The 21,348-nt window shown below is 43.5% G+C and overlaps 1 protein-coding gene across 1 annotated transcript in view; it reads right to left on the bottom strand.

The window, feature by feature from the left end:
- Positions 1-14,186, bottom strand: part of TMC5 (transmembrane channel like 5) — a 34,561-nt gene extending 20,375 nt beyond the window's left edge. The window contains exons 1-5 of the mRNA XM_083584565.1: positions 13,597-14,186; positions 6,811-6,983; positions 5,027-5,244; positions 4,086-4,193; positions 1,913-2,025 (exon numbers count right to left, since the gene is read on the bottom strand). Coding sequence (XP_083440691.1) covers positions 1,913-2,025; positions 4,086-4,193; positions 5,027-5,244; positions 6,811-6,887 — 516 coding nt within the window. The 5' untranslated portion in view covers positions 6,888-6,983; positions 13,597-14,186. The remainder of the gene's footprint in view (positions 1-1,912; positions 2,026-4,085; positions 4,194-5,026; positions 5,245-6,810; positions 6,984-13,596) is intronic.
- Between the last annotated feature and the right edge of the window lie 7,162 nt (positions 14,187-21,348).

Raw genomic sequence — 21,348 nt, 5'->3', positions numbered from 1 at the left:
AGAGACTCTTATTCTGCTCACAGAGCTGCAATTCCCAGAATTCCCTGGGAATAAGGACTGATAATGATGATGATGATGATGATGATGATGATAATAATAATAATAATAATAACAATAATATATTTATTTTTATTTATTTATTTTTAATGATATTTATTCAAAGTTTCATGTATACATAAGTATGAAAAAAGGAAAAAACAGAAAAATACAGCAAAAAAATAAAATAAAAAGAAAAAACCAAAAAAGAAGAAAAATACAAATCTCAAATTGCATCTTTTCATTTGCTTATTTCTTGGACCTCCTCACACCTCCCTTTTTGTATTCTAATTTAATTCATTATTCCAGCAAATTCTTCCCATATTTCTCAATTTTAATTTAAATAATTTATCTTAACAATCTATCTTATTTATTAATTCAACATATCCTTTCCATCTTTTAGTATATTCTGTTATTCAATTTACCTTAATTTCTTTAACCTTATCTTTAACCTTATCTTACCTTAAAAACCTTAAAATTTCAAAATTTAAACCATATTCATACATATCTCCTTAAATCTTTTCTACTAAAGCCAATTTAGTTCCTTTCCAGCATATTCCCTAATATTTCATTAGTGTTACACTAATTCCAAAAGTAAAAAGAAATTTTTCTTGATATCTCTAATTTTTATCCAACGTCCCTTCTTCCTGGTCTTGGGTTATGTCAGTCCTTTCTGACCATTACATCCAGTCCATCAATCTGGTGATCTTATGTCCGAGGCCCTTAAGTCTCTTCTAGTATTATTTATACACTGCCCATCTGTCTGGGTTTCCCCAGCCACTCTGGGCGGCTCCCAAGATAATATTAAACAGAATAAAACATCAAACACTAAAAACTTCCCTAAACAGGGCTGCCTTCAGATGTCTTCAAAAAGTCAGAGAGTTGTTTATTTCCTTGACATCTGATGGGAGGGCGTTCCACAAGGGCAGGCGTCACTCTGGAAACTGTAGCTCTGTGAAGGACTCTCCCAGCAACTCCCAGCTCCCTTAACCAGCTTTGGTTCCCATGATTCTTCGGGGGAACCAAAGAATAGTGGTATCATAGGGTTTTACATGTACAGGGCAGGTGTGGCCAGAGTGATGCGACTGCCTCGGGTGACAGGCGCAGGGGAGCAGCAGCAAGGCGCTGTGGTGGAAAGAACTGGGTGTACCCTGCAAATAGTCTTGCTTCAGGAGTAGTGGAAGATGCTGTCCTGTCAGCCAGTGTTGAAGTAAGATTCAACTTTGAGGCTTCTCTGCATGGAATAACAAGGGGGTGCCATGTTGTCCCTTGCCTTAGACTCCTCCTTCTAGTTCCACAGTAGAATAATTCTTTAGAAAATCCCTTCCCCTCCCCCCAAGAAAATTATTGCTGTAACAAAAGGAAAGGAACACTTATTGTGGCACAGTATGGTTGTGTCCTGCGTGGGGTCATGTTCTGGGGAGGGTGCGTATATGCAGAAATGCCTATACATGAAACCCCCCCCCCCCCCGTTGGAACCATCCTCAACATCCAAGCTTTTAAGCTCTCCACCTTGCTTACTAGGCTCTGGGATGATCTCATCAGATCTCATGGGACCATCTGAGTTCCCGCAAGATCTCGCAAGAGCACCCTAGAGCAAGGTAAGCAAGTCCAAGAGCTTAAAAGCTCTTTCTGCACTGGGAAAACCCAGCACAAAAAAGGAGCTTGTAAGCTCTCCACCTTGCATGCAATTAATTTGCAGGATTTCAAGCAGCTGGCTTTTAACCACACTAGGTTGAAATCACACAAGCAAATTGGGTGCAAGATGCAATTGTACTGTAATGATTTATGAACACATTGACCAACAATACTGGGACTCTAAAAATTCTTTCCATAGGAAACCTGGGAGGAACGAGAGAGAAGTTGGAAGAATTTATTTACCATCCTTTTTCTTGGTCTCTTCATATCCTGGGTCTGATCGAAATAGACTAGACGGTGTCATGAAGACCATATCAACTTCTTGCCTGTGACGTCTCTGGATTAAGTGAACTGAGGAATTAACCAAAGCACCTTTTTAGTGAACTTTACAAAACTTAATAAATGAAGCACTGATCTAAATAGATTTGTTTTCATACAGCTTACCTTCCCAGTGTAATATGCTAGAAGTCTACTGTGGGGAGAGGTAAGGTGTATGAGAGCCTAACTAGGTTATATAAGATCACTTATATAAGCTGTTAAGAAATTTTCTTATATGTTATTTCACAGTTTCTCACTTTAAAAAAATTAAACTGATTCCTTTCCTTTTCCATAACTGGTTAGCTAAAACCCTTGAGTTTTCATTACCAAGTTCATCATAGGATTGTTTAAGATATTGAATGGTCACAATTTTGGGGATATCTAGTGAGTAAAGCTGTTTTATTTTCCCAGGTAACTGTCAGTAAGCACATTTACTAGATGCAATTTTATGTTATCCTGTTCCTAAATGTCTTCAACTAATGGTAGACAAAGGACTTTACTCTCTTGTTTCAGTGTACTGTGTTACTGATAAGAGTACCCCAAACCACAGCCTTAAAGGTATCCCATACCAGTGCTGGAGTATGAAGACCAGTGTCATTAAATGCCAAAAGCAGCTGGGATTTCCTTAAGCAAACTTTGTTGAACCAAACAGTTCTGCTGTTAAGAAATTTGAACCTTGCCAGCATATGGGCAGCCAATGCAAGCTTTTAAGCACTGGAGATATTTGATGGTGACAACCTACCCCCATCAATTAAGCCACGGGGTTGTGTTTACCTGCTATATACAGTTATGTGCGTACACTTCAAAATTTGAGAGCAGCAGAATCTGAATACCATGGGTACTTATGCCTTCCACTTCAGAGCCAGAAGATGCAATTAATTGGTCTCTAATGGTCTGAGAACAACATGGCATTTATTCACTGCATTCTTCCTTTGGCAAATGGTTTTTAAATATGATTTCTGGCCTAAGTGGAGGTGGAACGCCTGAAGCATCTGTTTTTAGGTAAACCTTTTCCAGGTCTTCAACAGTCTTCATGTTTGAACTTAAGAAATTTGTGGTGGCTGAAGTATTTTCGCCCCAAACAAATTTCTCCTGCAACCACTTACAGTAATTGGGCCAGAATGCTTTGTGTCCAATGTGCTGCCTGGATTCTCAATATTTACATGTTTATTATTCAGTTGGTTCTTTGGGGAATCGATTTCACCACCCAGAAATAGGAGGTTTCAATAAGAAAAGAGGATCTTTTGTTCTGTTATGAAGAACAAAATAGCTTGATCTTTGTCTCTCATGAATGAAAGACATTACTACTTTGAAGGGAAATGGCAGATCTTAGCTTGGAAAGAATTTCATCCCCATCCCTAACATAGGGCTGCCATATTTCAAAAATCACGACTCAAAAACCGCCACCGAGCCCAAACAGCCCAAGCCAGAGAGTTTAAAGACATCACTCACAATTGCATTTCTTGTTTTATGCTGAGGTAGGACAACTCACTGTGAGGAAGAAAAATCACACTGTGGAGAATGACTCCGGTCCCATATATCTGAAAGACCACCTCCTTCCCCACAGATCCTCTTGGGTACTGAGATCGGCACAGGGGACCCTCGTGCAGTTAGTTCCTCTGCCCTCAGAGGCTCGAGGAGGGTGACACGACAGGGCATTCACTGTGGTGGCCCCCAAGTTGTAGAACTACCTTCCACAGAAGTGTGTCTGGCACCTTCATTATACAGCTTCTGGAGAATGCTGAAGACGCATGTTTTCCCCCTGGCTTTTGACAACTGAAGTGTACGTTTTTATGACTGTAAGCTGTTTTTAATAGTTTAATAGTTTTTAATAGTGTGTTTTAATTCTGTAACCTGCCCTAGAACCTAAAGGTAAAGGAAACAAACAAACAAACAAACACCAGGATGCATGGTCTCTATATCCTTTGGAATATACTTCAAAAATCTTTTCATAATCAAATGATATTTGCCTATTCAGTAAATTTTCTTACACAGTATTTAAAATTCAAATCAGCTGTGAAACCTACTCTGAATAATTTTTGATATCAAAACTTAAAAGATTCAACAATGCCATTATATCCCATAAACCTTACCTCCATCAGGCATATCACCCAGTCTATGTGAATAAGGATCATTCAGAAGATTATTAGCAGTAGGCGACCTCTGTATTAATTCTGGTTCATACTCAAATGAAGGATTAACTAATGAAGAAAAAAGAAAAGTGCAGAAGCAGGTTGCATCTCTTCTTGTAGTCCACACACACACACAAATTCAGGGGGAAAGCTAGGACCCTGTAGCACTAGTTTTCTGGGTCTAGAGATTTTGTATATTTTTGCATGGAAGAGCATTCAATCACATATATGCCCCGCCTCCACTCTGACACAGTACAGCCCAAACCCAAGTGACAGCCAGGGCACAACCGAATTCACAAGCTGTTTGCGCATGCACACACAGACCCACCTTTTCCAATTTCACAAAAAATAAAATTGCATATATTCAGAGATTTTACCCCAGTTTTTCCATCATGTGTCCTTTTTTGGGGTGGGTGGGGGGAGCCTAGAATTCTGCCGAAGCCAAAATAGTAACTCACAGCCAGGCATCCCTAGTCCCGCCGGCAGCTGTGCAGATACTTACACAATCAAAGTATTAGATATATTACAGTATTCCCTGCATTTCTGACACACAAGTTTTAGAGGGCTGTTGTCATTTAGCCCAAAATTGCACCAGCCACACACGGATGAAATTTCAACAGGCTTCAAGGATTTTGCACAAATAAATCCTAAATTTGATGTGGAGGAAGACACCCAAAACAGTTCAGTATGCACTGAATGCCTACAAAAGGCTGACTGTTTTTGGAGGGATGGAGAACTAGGAAAGATGTATGATGGAAAGGAACGGCTGGGGTCTTAAAACATCAACACTTCATGTGGAATCCTTTTCTTGCGGTTCCCACTTGCATTTTCCCATTATAGTAACCTCAAAATGTTCTGCATTATTCTGTTAGAACTTGCAAACATAAAATGCAATGACATACTATGCGAGTTTCCATATGGATTTGCACTGGACATCTCAGGCACAAAATCTGTCCGTCTGTATTCATCATCATCGGATGGAGTCCGCAACGAGTTCATAGGCATCAGCACAAACGAGCTCCGTCCTGGTTCTTCCGCGTTGTCGTAATCAACATCGGATTCGTAGGGAGAGGCGCCGTAAGGATTAAAACGAAAAGAAGTGCTCCTCTGAGAGGGTCTTCTGTGTGAGAAATAAAGAGAGGGGGGAAGTAAGCAGCTACCAGGAAGGAAGTGAAATATAGGCATGGCTTAGAAAGGCCTAAAAATGTCAGAAGAGCCCTGATGGATCTGATTATGGGTCTGAAAAGCTAACCACCCTCTCACTATATCATGATGAAAGGGAGTGTGCATTTGTAGGGACAATGATTCAAAGGCTTCATGATTAGAGGCAGTTCTGAAGGGTGCCATTTGTCCATGGGTGCCACACTGGTGGCCCCAGGACTATCTAGTTCAACTTCCTGTCTCTCACAATGGCTATTCAGATACCTCTGGAACGTCAACTAGGTAAGGTAAAGGGACCCCTGACCATTAGGTCCAGTCGTGACCGACTCTGGGGTTGCGGCGCTCATCTCGCTTTATTGGCCAAGGGAGCCGGCGTACAGCTTCCGGGTCATGTGGCCAGCATGACTAAGCCACTTCTGGCAAACCAGAGCAGCACACGGAAACGCCGTTTACCTTCCCGCTGGGAAGCACTTTGACATGCTTTCGAACTGCTAGGTTGGCAGGAGCAGGGACCAAGCAATGGGAGCTCACCCCGTTGCAGGGATTCGAACCGCTGACCTTCTGATCGGCAAGTCCTAGGCTCTGTGGTTTAACCCACAGCGCCACCCGCATCCCTAGGAGGACACAAATTCTCCTCCTCACAATCTCCAGCAAGTGGTAGTGTGAGGCATGCCCTCTCTGATCTCAGAGGTAGCATATAGCCCTCAGGACTAGTTCCCTCTGATAGCCTTTTCCCTCCATATAACCACCTAAGAGTAGCCATCTTTGAGCACGACCTGAAAAAGGCTTAGGGAACCTTTGGCCCCCAGCTAGCAAGGTCAATGGTGATGGCTGATGGGATTCGAGTCCAATAACATTTGGAGGGCCAAAAGTTCCCCAGCTCTTTTAATGAAAATGTGAATCTTATTTTGAATGTGTGTTGCATACATAAAATGTTGGTGTCTGTGACACTGGTGATATTGTGTCTTCTGTGCAATTAGTAGAGGTCTCCTCTCAGAGACCAGAAATGCATATCCTAATAATTCTGAAATGCAGTGGCAATACATGCTCCAATTGGCTGTGTAGTTGTGAAGGAGTTTTCCTCTTTATGTTTGGTTCAAGGTTTCCCTGCTATGTAGAAGGCTGGAACTACAAAAGAAAAGCTCTCTGGTCCTCTCTCCTCAAATTATATACTGTTTTCGTTCATTTTTCTCAGTGAGGTATTATTATCTGGATTTCTTTTCTCTTTGGATTCTGCCTGTGTTACAAAAGTAACCTTGGTACCAATGAGGACTAAACATTCAGGAACAGAATGCTGCCAGTCAGGAAACGAAAACAGATGTCCGAGGAAATGAAATGGCTTTCTGGAGAAGGGTGTGTTTCGCTGGCACCCTGAACAGAAATACTTCTATTTGTAATAAATAATCTAGATATCAATGCACAGAATGAGTAGCTAGGTTTATTCTAGGAACATGCATCACTATTTGCTTTGTTAATTCAACAATAGCAACCGCTTAGTCTTTTATATGCTATATTTCAGACTTACATTCTGTCAATCTCTAGCGTTTCAGAGTGGTGATAGTCTGGGTTTTCAAAGGCTTCATTATTGTAGTGGAAAGACATGATGCATCCAAAGCTTTGCCTTCGTATGAAAGATGTTTAGAAATCAACTTGGTGGACTGTTTTCAGTTTTTTATTCGGCGAAGTTTCATCCCGAATCTATTTTAAAAGAAATTAAATTAAAATACGCTCCAGCCAATCCTTCACACTCACACCCTCTTGTTTAACCCTTTAACTTTAACTCTCTCAATCTCTCCCCCCCCCCACAGAGTTTTCTCAGTTAAAAATCACATACCCTCTCAGAAGTCCTATGAGGAGTTGAACTGGGCATGTTTTACTTTGCTAGAGGGCTCCAGGTCCCCTATCCCTAACATAAGAGTTACACAGAGCGATCACAACTAGTAGCCACTGATACCCTTGTCCTCTTTGAGTTTCTTTCCTTTCCTTTTAAAGCCATCAAACTCAGGAGCCAGCATGTCTTCTTCTAACAATGAATGTCACAAATGCATAGGGTTATACCCAGTGTTAGCCCGACTCAGTGTGCTATAATTCATGGACATTACTTCCTGCGGTCCATGAATTTCAGTGGCTATACTCTGTGTTGGATATAACCCACTAAAGACTGTGTGAAAGATAGCTCCGTTTATCCACCCCGAATCTACCCCAATTCAACTCATTGGGTGTCCTTGAGCTGTAGAATTTTGGGATGATGGTGGCGGGAAACCACAACAGTATGTTATATGCTGAATACTACATTCCAGTGTGGATGTACTACATCAATGAACCATGGTTATGAGATTGGGAACAGGTGAAGGGATTGCATACTTTCTCATGAGAATCCAGACCCTCCAAGTGTCCCTATATTCCAGGGACAGTCTCAGATTTACAGAAGCCATCTCAGTTTCTGATTTAATCCTGCTTTTCCTTATATGTCCCTATTTTCATCAGAGAAATGTTGAAGGGTATGGAGTTATGTAACCCACAAGCCAAGGAGATAAGTAACTAGACAACCTTTAGAAGACATCTGAAGACAGCCCTGTATAGGGAAGTTTTAAAAACAAATGTTTAATGGTTTCTTACGTTTTTATGTATGTCGGAAGCCGCCCAGAATGGCTGGGGCAATCCAGCCAGATGGGTGGGGTACAAAGAATAAAATTATTAATATTATCACTACTGTGGAATGGGACACCCCTATTTTCACCGGAGAAACATTGGAGAGTATGTCTCACCCAGCTTAACTAAAGATCAAATTACATCAGCACTAACATTAACTGTGGTTAAGTGCTGATAACAGAGCCTGAAATCTCAGTTTTAAACTTTGGGTTAAGGATTACGGTCTTTATTTTTATGCTAATACTTTGGTTTATAAACTGGTTGAATTGTGGATTGTTTTGTATTTTTATTGTTGACCCCCCACCCCCATTTTTTTTTCCTTACAATACTTAAAAACGTATCTTTCAGTCTGGGGACAAATTCCGTTGATACATGTCTGTCTAACAGCACTGGGCCTCAATAGGAAAGCCACAATTATTTCCTCTCAACTGCGTTTTTGTCTTCAGGTTAGGATTAACCTGTTCTGGCCTTTTTATGTTGTTCCTATGAGATGACATGTTTTAGCTTGCCAAAAAACCAAACACAAATCCCATCTTCAAATATCCACCACGTCACTTAGAAACCACAAGGAAATACTGAGTGCTAAAAGAGTTAGCATACCTTTGGCACTTGTTCAGAGAGACCAGGAAAGGTGGAAATGCTTTCATGGGCCTCAAGACAAAGGTCAGCCATTTTACTTGAACATAAGCAGCCTACCCTCTCTATCGGGTCATCAGGAACTTGCTGTCAGCAAAAGTTCCAGGTGACAATATAAAACATGGCGAATAAGTTAATACATTCTTTTACTCGGACTTCGATACCAACATGATACCAACACCATCAGCAAAACTCTCTTTTTCTTCCCAGAATCCTGAAGGAAAGTGTTTACGCTTCTACAAAACTAATTTGTGTAACACAGAAAGGAATAGTTTTTCACACACACACACACACACACACACACACACACAGAGAGAGAGAGAGAGAGAGAGCGCCTTGATTCTGCTCTCTCCAGCTACTTTCTTTTTCTTTCAAACGCACACACACACACAAACATGTCAAATTCAATCATATAGTTAAATAAAGTGTGTCATTTTGCCCTCAGTCGGTATGCCACCTTAGCACATCATGCTATTATTAAGTGATTTAATCACCGAGGTCAAAACAAACAGGACAAGCTCCAGGATCAAGGAGTCCCTTTGCAATGTTCCTTCCCCTCCTATATATCCTATCTGCCCCATACATTTGAAGCAGTATCACACCACCTTAAAAAGCCACCGCTTCCCCCCCAAAATCCTAGGAACTACAGTTTGCTAAAGGTGCTGAGAATTGTTGGGAGACACCCCATTGTCACCCTACAGTGACAATTCCCAGAGTTCTCTGGGAAGCTCTGTGAGGGAAAGGAGGGCAATGGCTGCGCCAGAAAAGAAATGGGGGGGGGCACAGAAGGGGCAAGGTATATTTCTCTGGACTCATTTAAGGTTGTTCTTCCTTGTCCCTGCTATAGACTTGTAGCTTCACTGGCTCTGGGTATTTATTTATTTTAGCTCATTCACTTTATTGCTTTCAGGATGTTCTCAACCAACTTGAGCAGCGAGAAACTGCAACCTCAAAGTAAAAGCCTGAGCCATCTGAATCAACAAAGAGTGAGGCTCTTTTGCTTCTCAGGTTACATCGAACTGAATACTGTGTTTGCTACCAGTTCCAGGTTATAATTTAATGAGATGTATCGCTTTCAAGAACTTCACCGACCAAGTTCATTTGGAGCAGGAAGGAGAGGAAATTAAAATATATGGATTCTTTGTTTGCTTTTAAAGAACACAGCAATTGCATTAGGAATCTCTGCAACCAAGGTATCTTTTTAGAAAACTATTTCCCATTAAGATAGATCAGGAAGGCTGAACCACAGGCTGCTTTCTCTCTTTGGTCGTTTGGACTCTCTCCACGCCACACATCTTCCCCAGTCACACCAAGGTGTGCAAAAAATAGCCTAAATTTACATCCATTGCCCACCCACTTTTGACTGCCTTCTTCCACACAACTGCACCCCCATCACCACATGCCCAGCCCCCTCCCAGAAAGTGATTTGGCCCTCAGCAAACAGGCAGGCTGCATATATTCGAAGCACATTTCCCCCCTCCAAAAATTCTGGTTCCTGTAGTCTACCCCTCATAGAGTTACAATTCCCAGCAACACTTAACAAACTACATTGCCCAGAATTCCTAGAGGAGGGAAATGTGCTTTAAAGATATATCATATACACAGTGAGAGATAGAGATATTAGTAACCACACCTTGATTTACAGAGAAATAGGCTTTTTCTCCACAGACTACCTTCTAAGTTTCTGCTGCTACTACGGGGCAAATAAAAATGTTCCACTAATGCTAAAGAAGTATCCTGAGTTTGGCAAGTAGTGCAGAGCCAAGGGGTGCTGTTTTCAGAAGAACAGTTGTGAAATAATATGGTTCACAGCCTTTATCATGTTCTTCCCCATAAAAATACAGTTAAGGTTGGCTTCTAGATGGAAGGAAAACTGAGGCTGAAAGTTAATCCTCATAGAAGTAAAGAGCCAGCCCTACCATTGGGAACCATAAGGCATCTTCTGAAGTTTCTGGCAGCCAGGTGCGGAAATTGCCCATAAAGTAAGGAGAGCTCACCTGAGGTTAGATCCTGTTCTGCGCACCTTGATTCCTGAGAGCATGATGCTCATGCTGATTAGAGCAGACATGTGGTGGGAGCCAGGCTTTCCAAGGGCTCCCCACAACCTTTGGAGCAGTCTTTATCCCAATCTACAAGCCCATCCACTTGAGCTAGCCACCATGAATAGCAGCCAGCTCATATCCACACTGTACACTTAAAGCACTTTTAAAGCATATGGCTTCCACCCAAAAAGGAATTATGGGAACTAGAGTTCACCCCTCATAGAGACGCAATACCCAGCACCCTTAGCAAACTACAGTTGCCAGGATTCTTTGGGGGAAGTCATGTTCTTTAAATCTGCTTTAAACAGTGAGAAGATTATGGTTGTGGGGATCCTGCTGGGGGTGGGCTTAGGCAGATGCCTGAATTTCCCATCTCCCAAGGCTGGAGGTCCAAGATGAATGCAGCAGACAAAGTTAAAGTTGCAAATTGCAATCCTGTACCCCAGGTACAGGGAAGTTTTTCTTCAGCTTGAGAGCCACATTCCCTCATGAGCATCTTTCCTGGGGTCACACTGAAGTGCTGGGTGTGGTCAGAGACAAAATATAGATGGAGGAAGATGGAAAAGTAAGTGGAGCAACAGATGTGACTCTTACATTAAGATAAAAGGTAAAGGACGCCTGGACGGTTAAGTCCAGTCAAAGGCGACTATGGGGTTGCAGTGCTCATCTCGCTTTCAGGCCGAGGGAGCTGACGTTTGTCTACAGACAGTTTTCCGGGTCATGTAGCCAGCATGACTAAACCACTACTGGCGTACGGATGACCGTGACGAGTGCCAGAGCACACGGAAACGTTTACCTTCCTGCCGCAGCGGTACCTATTTATCTACTTGCACTGGCGTGCTTTCGAACTGCTAGGTTGGCAGGAGCTGGGACAGAGCAACGGGAGCTCACCCCCTCGTGGGGATTCGAACCGCCGACCTTCCAATCAGCAAACCCAAGAGACTCAGTGGTTTAGACCACAGCGCCACCCACGTCCCTATACTCTTACATTAGGCCTCATCTGCACTATACATTTAAAGCAGTATCACTCCACTTTAAACAGTCATAGGTCCCCCAAATAATCCTGGGAACTGCAATTTGTTAAGGCTGCTGAGAGTTGTTAGGAGACTCCTATTCCCCACCCAGAGCTACAATTCCCAGAATTCCCTTGGCAGAGGGTTAGACTGTTAAACCGTTCTGGGAATTGTAGCTCCTGACAACTTTCATCACCCTCAACAAACTAGTTTTTAGGATTATTTGGGAGAAGCCATGACTATTTAAAGTGGTACAATACTGCTTTAAATATATAGTGCAGGTGGGGCCTCTGTACAGAAGGCCGAATTCCAGTGACACAAAATATAGACTATAACACACATCTGTATCCTCCATCCAGAAGAGGATGTGTCACAATTTGATGACACATTTCAGTCAGGCACTTCTGAAGGAGACAGGACATGTGCTGCTAAGTATATTAAAATCCTATCGATTTCTACAAGGACTAGACATACTTTATTTGCCTTGGGGCACCACCTGTTAACATAAGCATTGCAGTTAACTGATAAGGAAGAATAACATATTACATAAAACTCCTTCTACAATAAAGCAAGCACTAAGTTTACATGTGCAAGCACTTGTGTTTATATATGCAGTTTTGAATTTCTTTAGCTGCAACCAAATTTTAAGATTTTATAATACTGAGAAAATAAATTGGAACCTGTTTTTTTTTTAAAGTTACCTGTCCATCAGCAAGGATAACAGCTATGCTATTTTATTTTATTTCACAACACTTATACACTGCTTTATTTAATAAAAGTGCTAAGTGGTTTTACTATCCTATCCTGCTCTTTTCAAAGACCTTGGCATACTTATAGCTGTTGAAACTAATGTTCGCTAATCAGCCTCGCTGAAAATTCCCACCCCCATCAGATCATTATGCTGTTGTTCACTTCCTTATTGACTAAATGTCCAAAGGTGGATTATAAAAATTACACAGATCCTTTGGGAGCAAAAAGGAAGTTCATAATTTTTCTTTAAAGCAGGAAGAGTTTTTTATTCCAAATCACTTTAACAAACAAGCACTCATCAAACTCAATAGGGCCCACTTCCCAAAAACACATCTAGGATGGGAGCGTTAAAGTTAAATACATCTTTCAAAAATCTAACCAGTCACTGTGTTCTTTCTATACTTCCTAACTGATAGTTTCTATATCCTAAACTCCCTGATAAAACACACACACACACAAAATACCACAAAATATATACAGTACACAAGCACAAACAAGAGGGGGTGTCCTCAGGGAAAAAAATTGGAGGAAAGAAAGTATAACACTGAAAGTGTGAAGCAGACTAGTTTCTCAGTAAGAATAATGCTTGTAACAGTTTGCATCAGATCTCGGGTTGTACAAAAGCTAGAAACTTAATCCTTTTCTCTAGTTTGTTTTAATGAAACCTGCGAATCTGGGGGTTAGGGTTTTCCAGAGAAAGCAACAGTCTCCATTTCCCACCTCTGTGGACACCTATATTTTTATCCATATAATGTGTTTCAGTGTTTTTAAGGTCTCTAGGTCTCTTTGTATTTTGGTGCTACCACTGGTATGAAGTCAGCCCTTTACACGGAGACCCTGGCAATGAGAGAGGTGCAAGAGTAAGGAAGCTCCTAACGATTTTTTTTTTTTAACTACAAAGTGATAGGCTAGCAGACAGGTGAGAGCAGGCTAGTTTCTCAGCAAAAGGTAAAAAAGAAAGAATGCCGCCTGCACATTTATTCTCGTAACTCAGACTCTACAAATGCTAGAAAAGTAAGCTTTTTGAAAACAGAAAGCTGAGTATCTGGGGAGGGAGCCCCCTCGCCCACGCCCCCTGCGGATGCCCATGGAGCCGTGGGAAGCGCCAGGAAGGGAAAGAGGTTCTCCTGTAAGACCACCCACGCGATATAAACAAGGGGGGAGAGAAACAAGTCCTGAAACAGACAAGGAAGTAGTAATGATGTCGTGGCTTCTTACCTCTTGGAAGGAGCCGGCTCTCCTCTCCACTCAGGGATGCAGCAGCCGGCTAGTGGATCCGGCCCCCAGCGGGAAGGTTTTGCTGGAATGTTGGAAGCTCCGCTCAAGTCATCATTCTGGTCCTCTTCTGCTTTCTCAGGAAGTGGCTGGCAGAGAATCCCAGGCAAGGAGGGGTGGCAGGTGGAGAGAGGCAAGGGTTCCGCCCCCGGCAGATCAGCAGGTGCCTACACCTTAAGGTGCCCTCGTCCCCAGCAGCAACCCACCCACTGCCCCGCAAAGGCACAGTCGCAACACACAAAGGTAGTGCGTTAAAGGAACGTCTCGTCCGGGCAGCTGAGGTTAGAGCAGCTCTGGGGGACAATCTCCGTTCCTGCATCCAAACCCCGGGATTTCCCCCTCGAAGCTCAGCTGAAGGTTTGCTAGCAGTAATTGCAACGAAAGTTCCCCCCCACTGTGCTTTGCCTGATGCTTAACCTGTTGCATGTTTTCACTGGCGTGTTCACATTTCCGCATAACTATACGCAATCATTCTTTGTCCGAGGTCTGTGCTATTCAACGTGAGTAGGCAATATAAAACCACAGGAGACACAGAGAAACGTTGCTGTGTTGCGTCGATACTATGTACTTGTTCTCACACGCCAGCGCCTCGTTGGATGGCCGAAAAACTCCACATGAGAAGAGATCTGCTGGATCAGGCCCAATGGTCCGTCTAGGGCAGTATCCGGTTCCCACAGAGGGCATCCATATGCTCATGAGAAGCCCATATGCAGGACCTGAGCAGAAAAGCTCTCTCCCCTCTTGTGATTCACAGCAACCAGTATTCAGAGGTGTACTGCTTGGAGGCCATTAGGGCTGGTAGCCAGTGATGAGCCCGATCCTTCATGAAGTTGTCTAATCTCTTAAAGTCACCCAAATTGGTTTTTATTATTATTATTATTATTATTATTATTATTATTATTATTATTATTATTATTAAATTTATTTATTTGGTTTTTCAGATTAAAATTTTACAATGACATTTCCAACATACAACATAAAAACAAGATTCCAAGGAACCTCCCCTTTGTGGGTCCTACTGTTAATCATTTCCTCCTGCATCTTTTACAATACAGTGGTACCTCGGGTTACATACGCTTCAGGTTACATACGCTTCGGGTTACAGACTCCACTAACCCAGAAATAGTGCTTCAGGTTAAGAACTTTGCTTCAGGATGAGAACAGAAATCATGCTCCAGCGGCGCGGCAGCAGCAGGAGGCCCCATTAGCTAAAGTGGTGCTTCAGGTTAAGAACAGTTTCAGGTTAAGAACGGACCTCCGGAACGAATTAAATACTTAACCCACGGTACCACTGTAATCCAAATCTTTTTAAAAAAAGGTAAAGGGACCTCTGACCGTTAGGTCCAGTTGTGGCCGACTCTGGGGTTGCGGCGCTCATCTCGCTTTATTGGCCGAGGGAGCCGGCATACAGCTTCCGGGTCATGTGGCCAGCAGGACTAAGCCGCTTCTGGCGAACCAGAGCAGCGTACGGAAACACCATTTACCTTTCCGCCGGAGCGGTACTTATTTATCTACTTGCACTTTGATGTGCTTTCGAACTGCTAGGTTGGCAGGAGCAGGGAGTGAGCAACGGGAGCTCACCCCGTCGCGGGGATTCGACGTGCTGAAGTGGTGCTTCAGGTTAAAAACAGTTTCAGGTTAAGAATGGACCTCCGGAACGAATTAAATACTTAACCCAAGGTACCACTGTAATCCAAATCTTTTACATCTCCATTATGTCTGAAATTCACCATTAAAAGTGTTATTCCAATCCTACTAACAATGTTAGCTGTTTACAATGGTTTTTAAGATAAGTTATAAATTTCCCCCATTCCTTATTAAAATGTTGGTCTTGATTTCTGATTCTTCCGGTCATTTTAGCCATTTCGGCATAATCCATCAACTTAATCTGCCATTCTTCTGGTGATCATCACTACATTTTTTTGGGCTGTAACCAACTAAGTTCTACAGATAAGACCTGCTGAAATTAGTGGCCCTAAGCTAACCTTGTCCATCAATTCTGAGGGCTCTACTACTCTGAGCAGCATGGATACTGAATACAACCCATAGCTCATGTCCCTGGTGAACCAAACAGAAGTTTAGCATTCAATGCTGCAAGCCAATGTGTTCACTGGCTTACTCCCAGGGAAGTGTGCACAGGGTTGTAGTCTACGTTTCTCAATTACATCCACCAGAGGTCTGCAGCTTTGGAATTCAAGCCTCTATACCAGAGCACACCAGCAGTAAAACCCCACTCTCAGCCTATAACCCTCAGAATCTTGCCTGTTGGGCTGGATGCTCTTCAGGGTGGCTGGCTCAAAAAGAAAGTGTGCAATCCTAGGCCCATCTATTCAGAAGTAAGCCCCGTTGCATAGGAGCCAACTCCTAGTGGTCTTGGGGGCTTCAAGCCCCACAATAAAATAATTGAAGGGACCGAGCCCCCACAAAGTTGATGGGCATTCCCATTCAAATGGCTTATGTGCACTGCCTTGTGATCAATTTTGCGGGGCGGGGCTTACCTGGGCCCCACAATGTTTTATTCAAGTTGGCACTCCTGCCCCACTGAGATCTAGAAAGGCACAAGTAAGACTAAGGAAGAGGAAACTGGCAGTCAGTGCCACCTCCTGAACTGGTTGTAAGTAAGAAGGCAGGCAGCTGGGGTTTGGCGGAAGGTGGGCTGAGGTTGGCGGAAGGGGGGCAGTGCCCCACTTGCCCTAATGGACCAGCCTCCACTGTCTCTAGACTGGAAGAAAGGCTTGTGTCTGAAACCCTGAAGAACTGCTACCAGCTTGTCGACAATATTGAGCTAGATCCACCACAGCATTTGATTCCGCTTAAGTGCAGTTTCCTGTGTTCCTGCGGATGCTCACAGAACCCTGGTTTGAACAGCACTGCTTTAACACCACATGGTGTTCCTACAAGTTCTCTCCTAGCTAAACCTTTCTAACCATGAGCAAGACTGCATGCAGTTTGAATCGCTAGCTTTAAATACAAGCTTCCACCTATCTGTAGCCCATGAATGTACTATGTAAACACTGCAGCGGTTATGCTTTTATGTTCATTTAATATATTTGTGGTAGCTTGTGTTTAACCACATTGGTGTAGTTAACACTACACCAGTTCCTGCCACAGAAATAGCAGAATGGCCTGAGTTCAAGACCTCATTTAGACTAGTCGACCTCACTTTCTCAGTGTAATCTACCTTGAAATGGGCTGGTGGAAACCATATACTCTGCTTTGAGAAAATTTGCCATTCAAATGAGGTATGGCACTGAGAGCTGAAAGGCAGAACAGAAAGTATTTTTAATAAATAAATGCAATCCCAAAAGTAACAATATATGAAAAAGCATAGGATGGTGCTCCTATCTATGCTCCTTGGAGAAAAAGGGTGGAATGAAAGTGAAATAGGTATATTATATTACATTATACGTACTATTATTATTGAATTGGTATTCCACTATTCTTCTTAAAGGAGGACAGGGTAGCACACAACAAGCAATAAACAATTTGAATTATAAATAAATAAATAGAAACAATTCCAATACAGATGCAGAGGTTTATGTATATCAGCCTGGATAGCTCAGTTGATTAGCATGTGGTTCTGATAATGCCATGGTTGCAGGTTCGATCCCTGTATTGGCCAATTGCAGATTCCTGCATTGCAGGGGGTTGGACTAGATGATTCTCAGTGCCCCTTCCAACTTTGCAATACCATTCTATGATTCCATGTTATGACTCGGAGCTTGGATAGTTCTGTGCAAGTAGCTTTGCCAGCTACAAGGGTCAGGCTTGGAAAGTGCCGTGCCTTTGCCTACACCGTTTCAAGCCATGCAGGCAAAAAGTGCCTCATCTGATGTCCTTGTGTCATCAGCTGGTTGACAGGTGGGTAGCCTTGCCCACCTGCCAAATGTGACCTGCAGCAGGTGAGGGAAATAAAGATCTGGCTTGCCGGCTGGCTCCAGCCTCCAATATTAGATGAAAGGAGTGCACTGACATACAAAGGTGAGTCTAATTAATTTAGACTCTTTCTGAAACAATATGTGAACCGAAATACAGCCGGCCATAGAAATTTGCATAGAGTTTTGCAATGCAGTTCTGCAGCCAATAAATGTGTGCAGAAAAATGCATATGTTAGTAGAATCAGCATACAAAAATGAATCATATTAGGGGAAATTGCTTTGCAAAAGTGTGCATCATAGGCAACATTATATTTTAAAAATAGTATTTTAAGAGAATTGCACTAAAATGCTGATGGATTTTCAATATAACTTTTTTTATTGTAAATTGATGGGGGGAAACAGAGAACTGAATTCAAGGTGGGATAAAATGAGAAACTGAAAGAAACCAAAATTGACAGATTCACTCACATACTCATACGCTATGCCTATTTTGATCCATATACAACCCTACCTGATGCTCCACTGTTGTGATTTACTGGGGCAAGAGGGGAGCTGCCAACTGTTTTCTTATATTTAGATGTCAAAAGTCTTAGGAAGAATGATTACTCTGCTGAGTTCCTGTTAATCTTGGAAGAAATAACAACCTGTAGCTTGGGAACAGTCGATCTGGAACATGTGGATCTTTGCTTGAGTGGAGTCCTACAGAATGTCCCAAGCATCTGTATACCTGTACTGGAGGTTTACATGGGCTCTGTGCCATCTGGCTGCGGCTTACCGTTTCTATAAACAAATAAGTAGGAAGCACTTTCTTGCTGAATTCAGTGCTTCATTCCTGCTATTATCCCCTCCAGTATAAGGGAAAAATAGCTATGGCCAATAATTGGCTATCTTGTGACTTGTGCCAACTCAGAATTGTAAATAAAAATGTGACCAAAGGAAATAGCTCTGAAAAGTGCTAAGAGTAGTAAATACGAAGTGAGGAAAGTGTTTCACTCTAGGCTCAAACCTGGTCAGTTGTAAATAAGGGGTCCACCTCCACTGCCATGTCCTTAGCACCTCCCCCAGGTAATACCACCACACACTAGAGGGCGGTACTGTCCACTTTGGGGACCAATGATCTAGATCCATTTCAATCTGGATTCAGGAGTGAACATACCTTGGTGAGCCTGGTGGGTGACCTCTGTTGGGAGAGGTACAGGGGGATTGTGACATGTGGCTCTTACTAGATTTTTCATCAGCTGTTGACACCATAGATCATGGAGCCCTTCTGGACCATCTATCAGGAGCAGAGTTCACACCCGGGCACGCCACCCGCCTGCAACTCCCAAGCCTCCCCTGGGCTGTTCAAATGAAGGCAAAGTGGCGCAGCTCCCCGCTTCCCCTGATGGCTTGGGGTAGGCTTGGGAGTCGCGGGTGGGTGGCACGCCGAATGTCACCCCCCTCAGCAATGACACCTTGGGCAGTACGTCCCCCTGCCCCCCTTCCTACGCCTTTGCTTAACAGCAACTCCCCCGTAGCTGCTGAGGTCCTCTCACAAATTCCGCAAAAATTAGAGATGAGCTTGCAGTAAATTTGGGAGAGTTGTGTACAGCTTTTAACCAAATGAAAAACAACAAAGCCAGTGGACCTGATGGGATACATGCCAAAGTCTTCAAAGTGGGCGGAATTGAACTTACACAATAACTTCACAAGTGCATCGAAAAATCTGGGAGAAAGAGGAGATCCCACCAGACTTTAGCCAAAATTATCAATCTCTTTTAAAAAGGTGAGAGAACTCATTACAGAAACCATCAAGGCATCTCTTTACTACCTGTGGCCAGCAAAATTCTTGCAAGGATCTTAGCAAACTGTCTCCTAACAATATCCGAGACTACCCTTCCTGAATCCCAAAATGGTTTTCAACCTTCTAGGGGGTCAGTGGACATGATTTTCGTTGCTCGATAGCTTCAAGAAAAATGCAGAGAGCAAAACCAACCCCTGTATATGCCATTTATTCAGTGGCGTAGCGTGGGGGGTGCAGGGGGGGCCGGCCGCACTGGGCGCAACATCTGGGGGGGGCGCGCTCGCTGCCTCCGGAGTCGCCGAAGAGCCTTGGGCGCAGGCTGTAGCAGAGCCCCATGTCTCGCGGAACCGATGAGCTGTGCGCGCGTCTGGGCTGAAGGCGTCTGGCAGGCAGCGGCTCTCAGCGCTTGCCGCGGTCCCCGCGCGTCAGGGCCACGGAGGGCGCGCCAGGCAGCCCCTCCTCACAGCCCCGCTGCCGCTGCTGCTGCTGCAGCTGCTGGGCCATGTTGCATTTTCCTCGCCTCTCTGCCCTCCTCCTCCTCCGGGCAAGCGGCGTCGTTTGGGCGGCAGCGCCAGCGGCAACTCGCCTCAGATCACCTGACACGGACCCGCCGCCGCCGCCGTGGCTACCTTACCGTAAATACCCCAGCCCAGGCAGCAGCAAGAAGAAGCTGGCAGCGGCAGCAGGTTAGGGGTTAGGGGGCGCAAATTACTTGCCTTGCCCTGGGTTAGGGGGCGCAAATTACTTGCCTTGCCCCGGGTTAGGGGGTGCAAATTACTTGCCTTGCCCCGGGTGCTGACAACCCACGCTACGCCGCTGCATTTATTGATCTGACTAAGGCCTTCAACACTGTAAACCTGTGGACTGTCGTTCTGAAAACTGGCTGCCCAGATAAATTTTTGAACATCTTTTGGCTCCTCCATGATAATATGACATCAACAATCACAGATAAAAATGACTCTCAAAGTGAACCATTCACAGTGGGATCAGGTGTTAAACAGGTTTGTGTTATCGCCCCAACTCTATTCATTATTTTCATTGCCATGATCCTACACTTTGTCGAAGGGAAACTCCCCACTGGAGTAGAAATCATATCGAACATATGGAAAGCTCTTTACTCTGAGTAGGCTGAAAGCAAAGAGTAAGGTTACCGTAACTTCCATCATAACTTCAGTATGCTGATGACAACGTAGTGTGTGCACACTCAGAGGCTGACCTCCAAACCATCCCAAATATCTTCGCAAAAGCTTAACCTATCACTCAGCATCCAAAAAACCAAAGTGCTGCACCAACAAGCACAAAACAACCCCTCTGCAGTGCCACAAATCCAATTCAATGGTGTAATGTTGGAAAGTGTCGATCACTTCTCCTACCTGGGCTTTCCACAAGGGCCGACATTGATGCCGAAATCCAGTATCGCCCAATTTCTGCAAGTGTAGCTTTCTCCCGATTGAAGTGCAGAGTGTTTGTGGATTAGGACATTCACAGGGAAACCAAAATGCTTGTTTACAAAGCTATTGTACTACCAACCTTACTGTACGCTTGTGAAACATGGACCACTTATAAACGCTATCTCCAACTCCTGGAAAGATTCCATCAATGGTATCTCTGGAAAAAATTACACATCACTTGGGAAGACAGGTGAACTAATATCAGTGTACTGGAAGAAGCAAAGATCACCAGTGTCAAAGCAATAATTCTTCAACATCAACTTCATTGGACTGGTCATGTTGTTTGGATGCCTAATTATCGTCTTCCAAAGCAACTACTCTATTCCGAACTTAAAAATGGAAAGTGTAATGCTGGTGGTCAACAAAAGAGGTTTAAAGACTCTCTCAAGGCAAATCTTTAAAAATGTAGTATAAACACCAACAATTAGCAAGCACTGGCCTGCGAGCGCTCCAACTGGAGACCAGCCTTTACCAAAGGTGTCACGGACTTTGAAGACACTCAAACTCAGGAAAAGGGAGAAATGTGCTAAGAGGAAGGCATGTTTCGCAAATCCTCACCGTGATCAACTCCCACCTAGAAACC

The sequence above is a fragment of the Podarcis filfolensis genome (assembly GCF_964270895.1).
Source record: "Podarcis filfolensis genome assembly, chromosome: 14".
In the NCBI taxonomy this organism is placed as follows: Eukaryota; Metazoa; Chordata; class Lepidosauria; order Squamata; family Lacertidae; genus Podarcis; species Podarcis filfolensis.
Note: the sequence above shows the minus strand (reverse complement) of the source record. Positions and strands in the feature narration are given on the sequence as shown.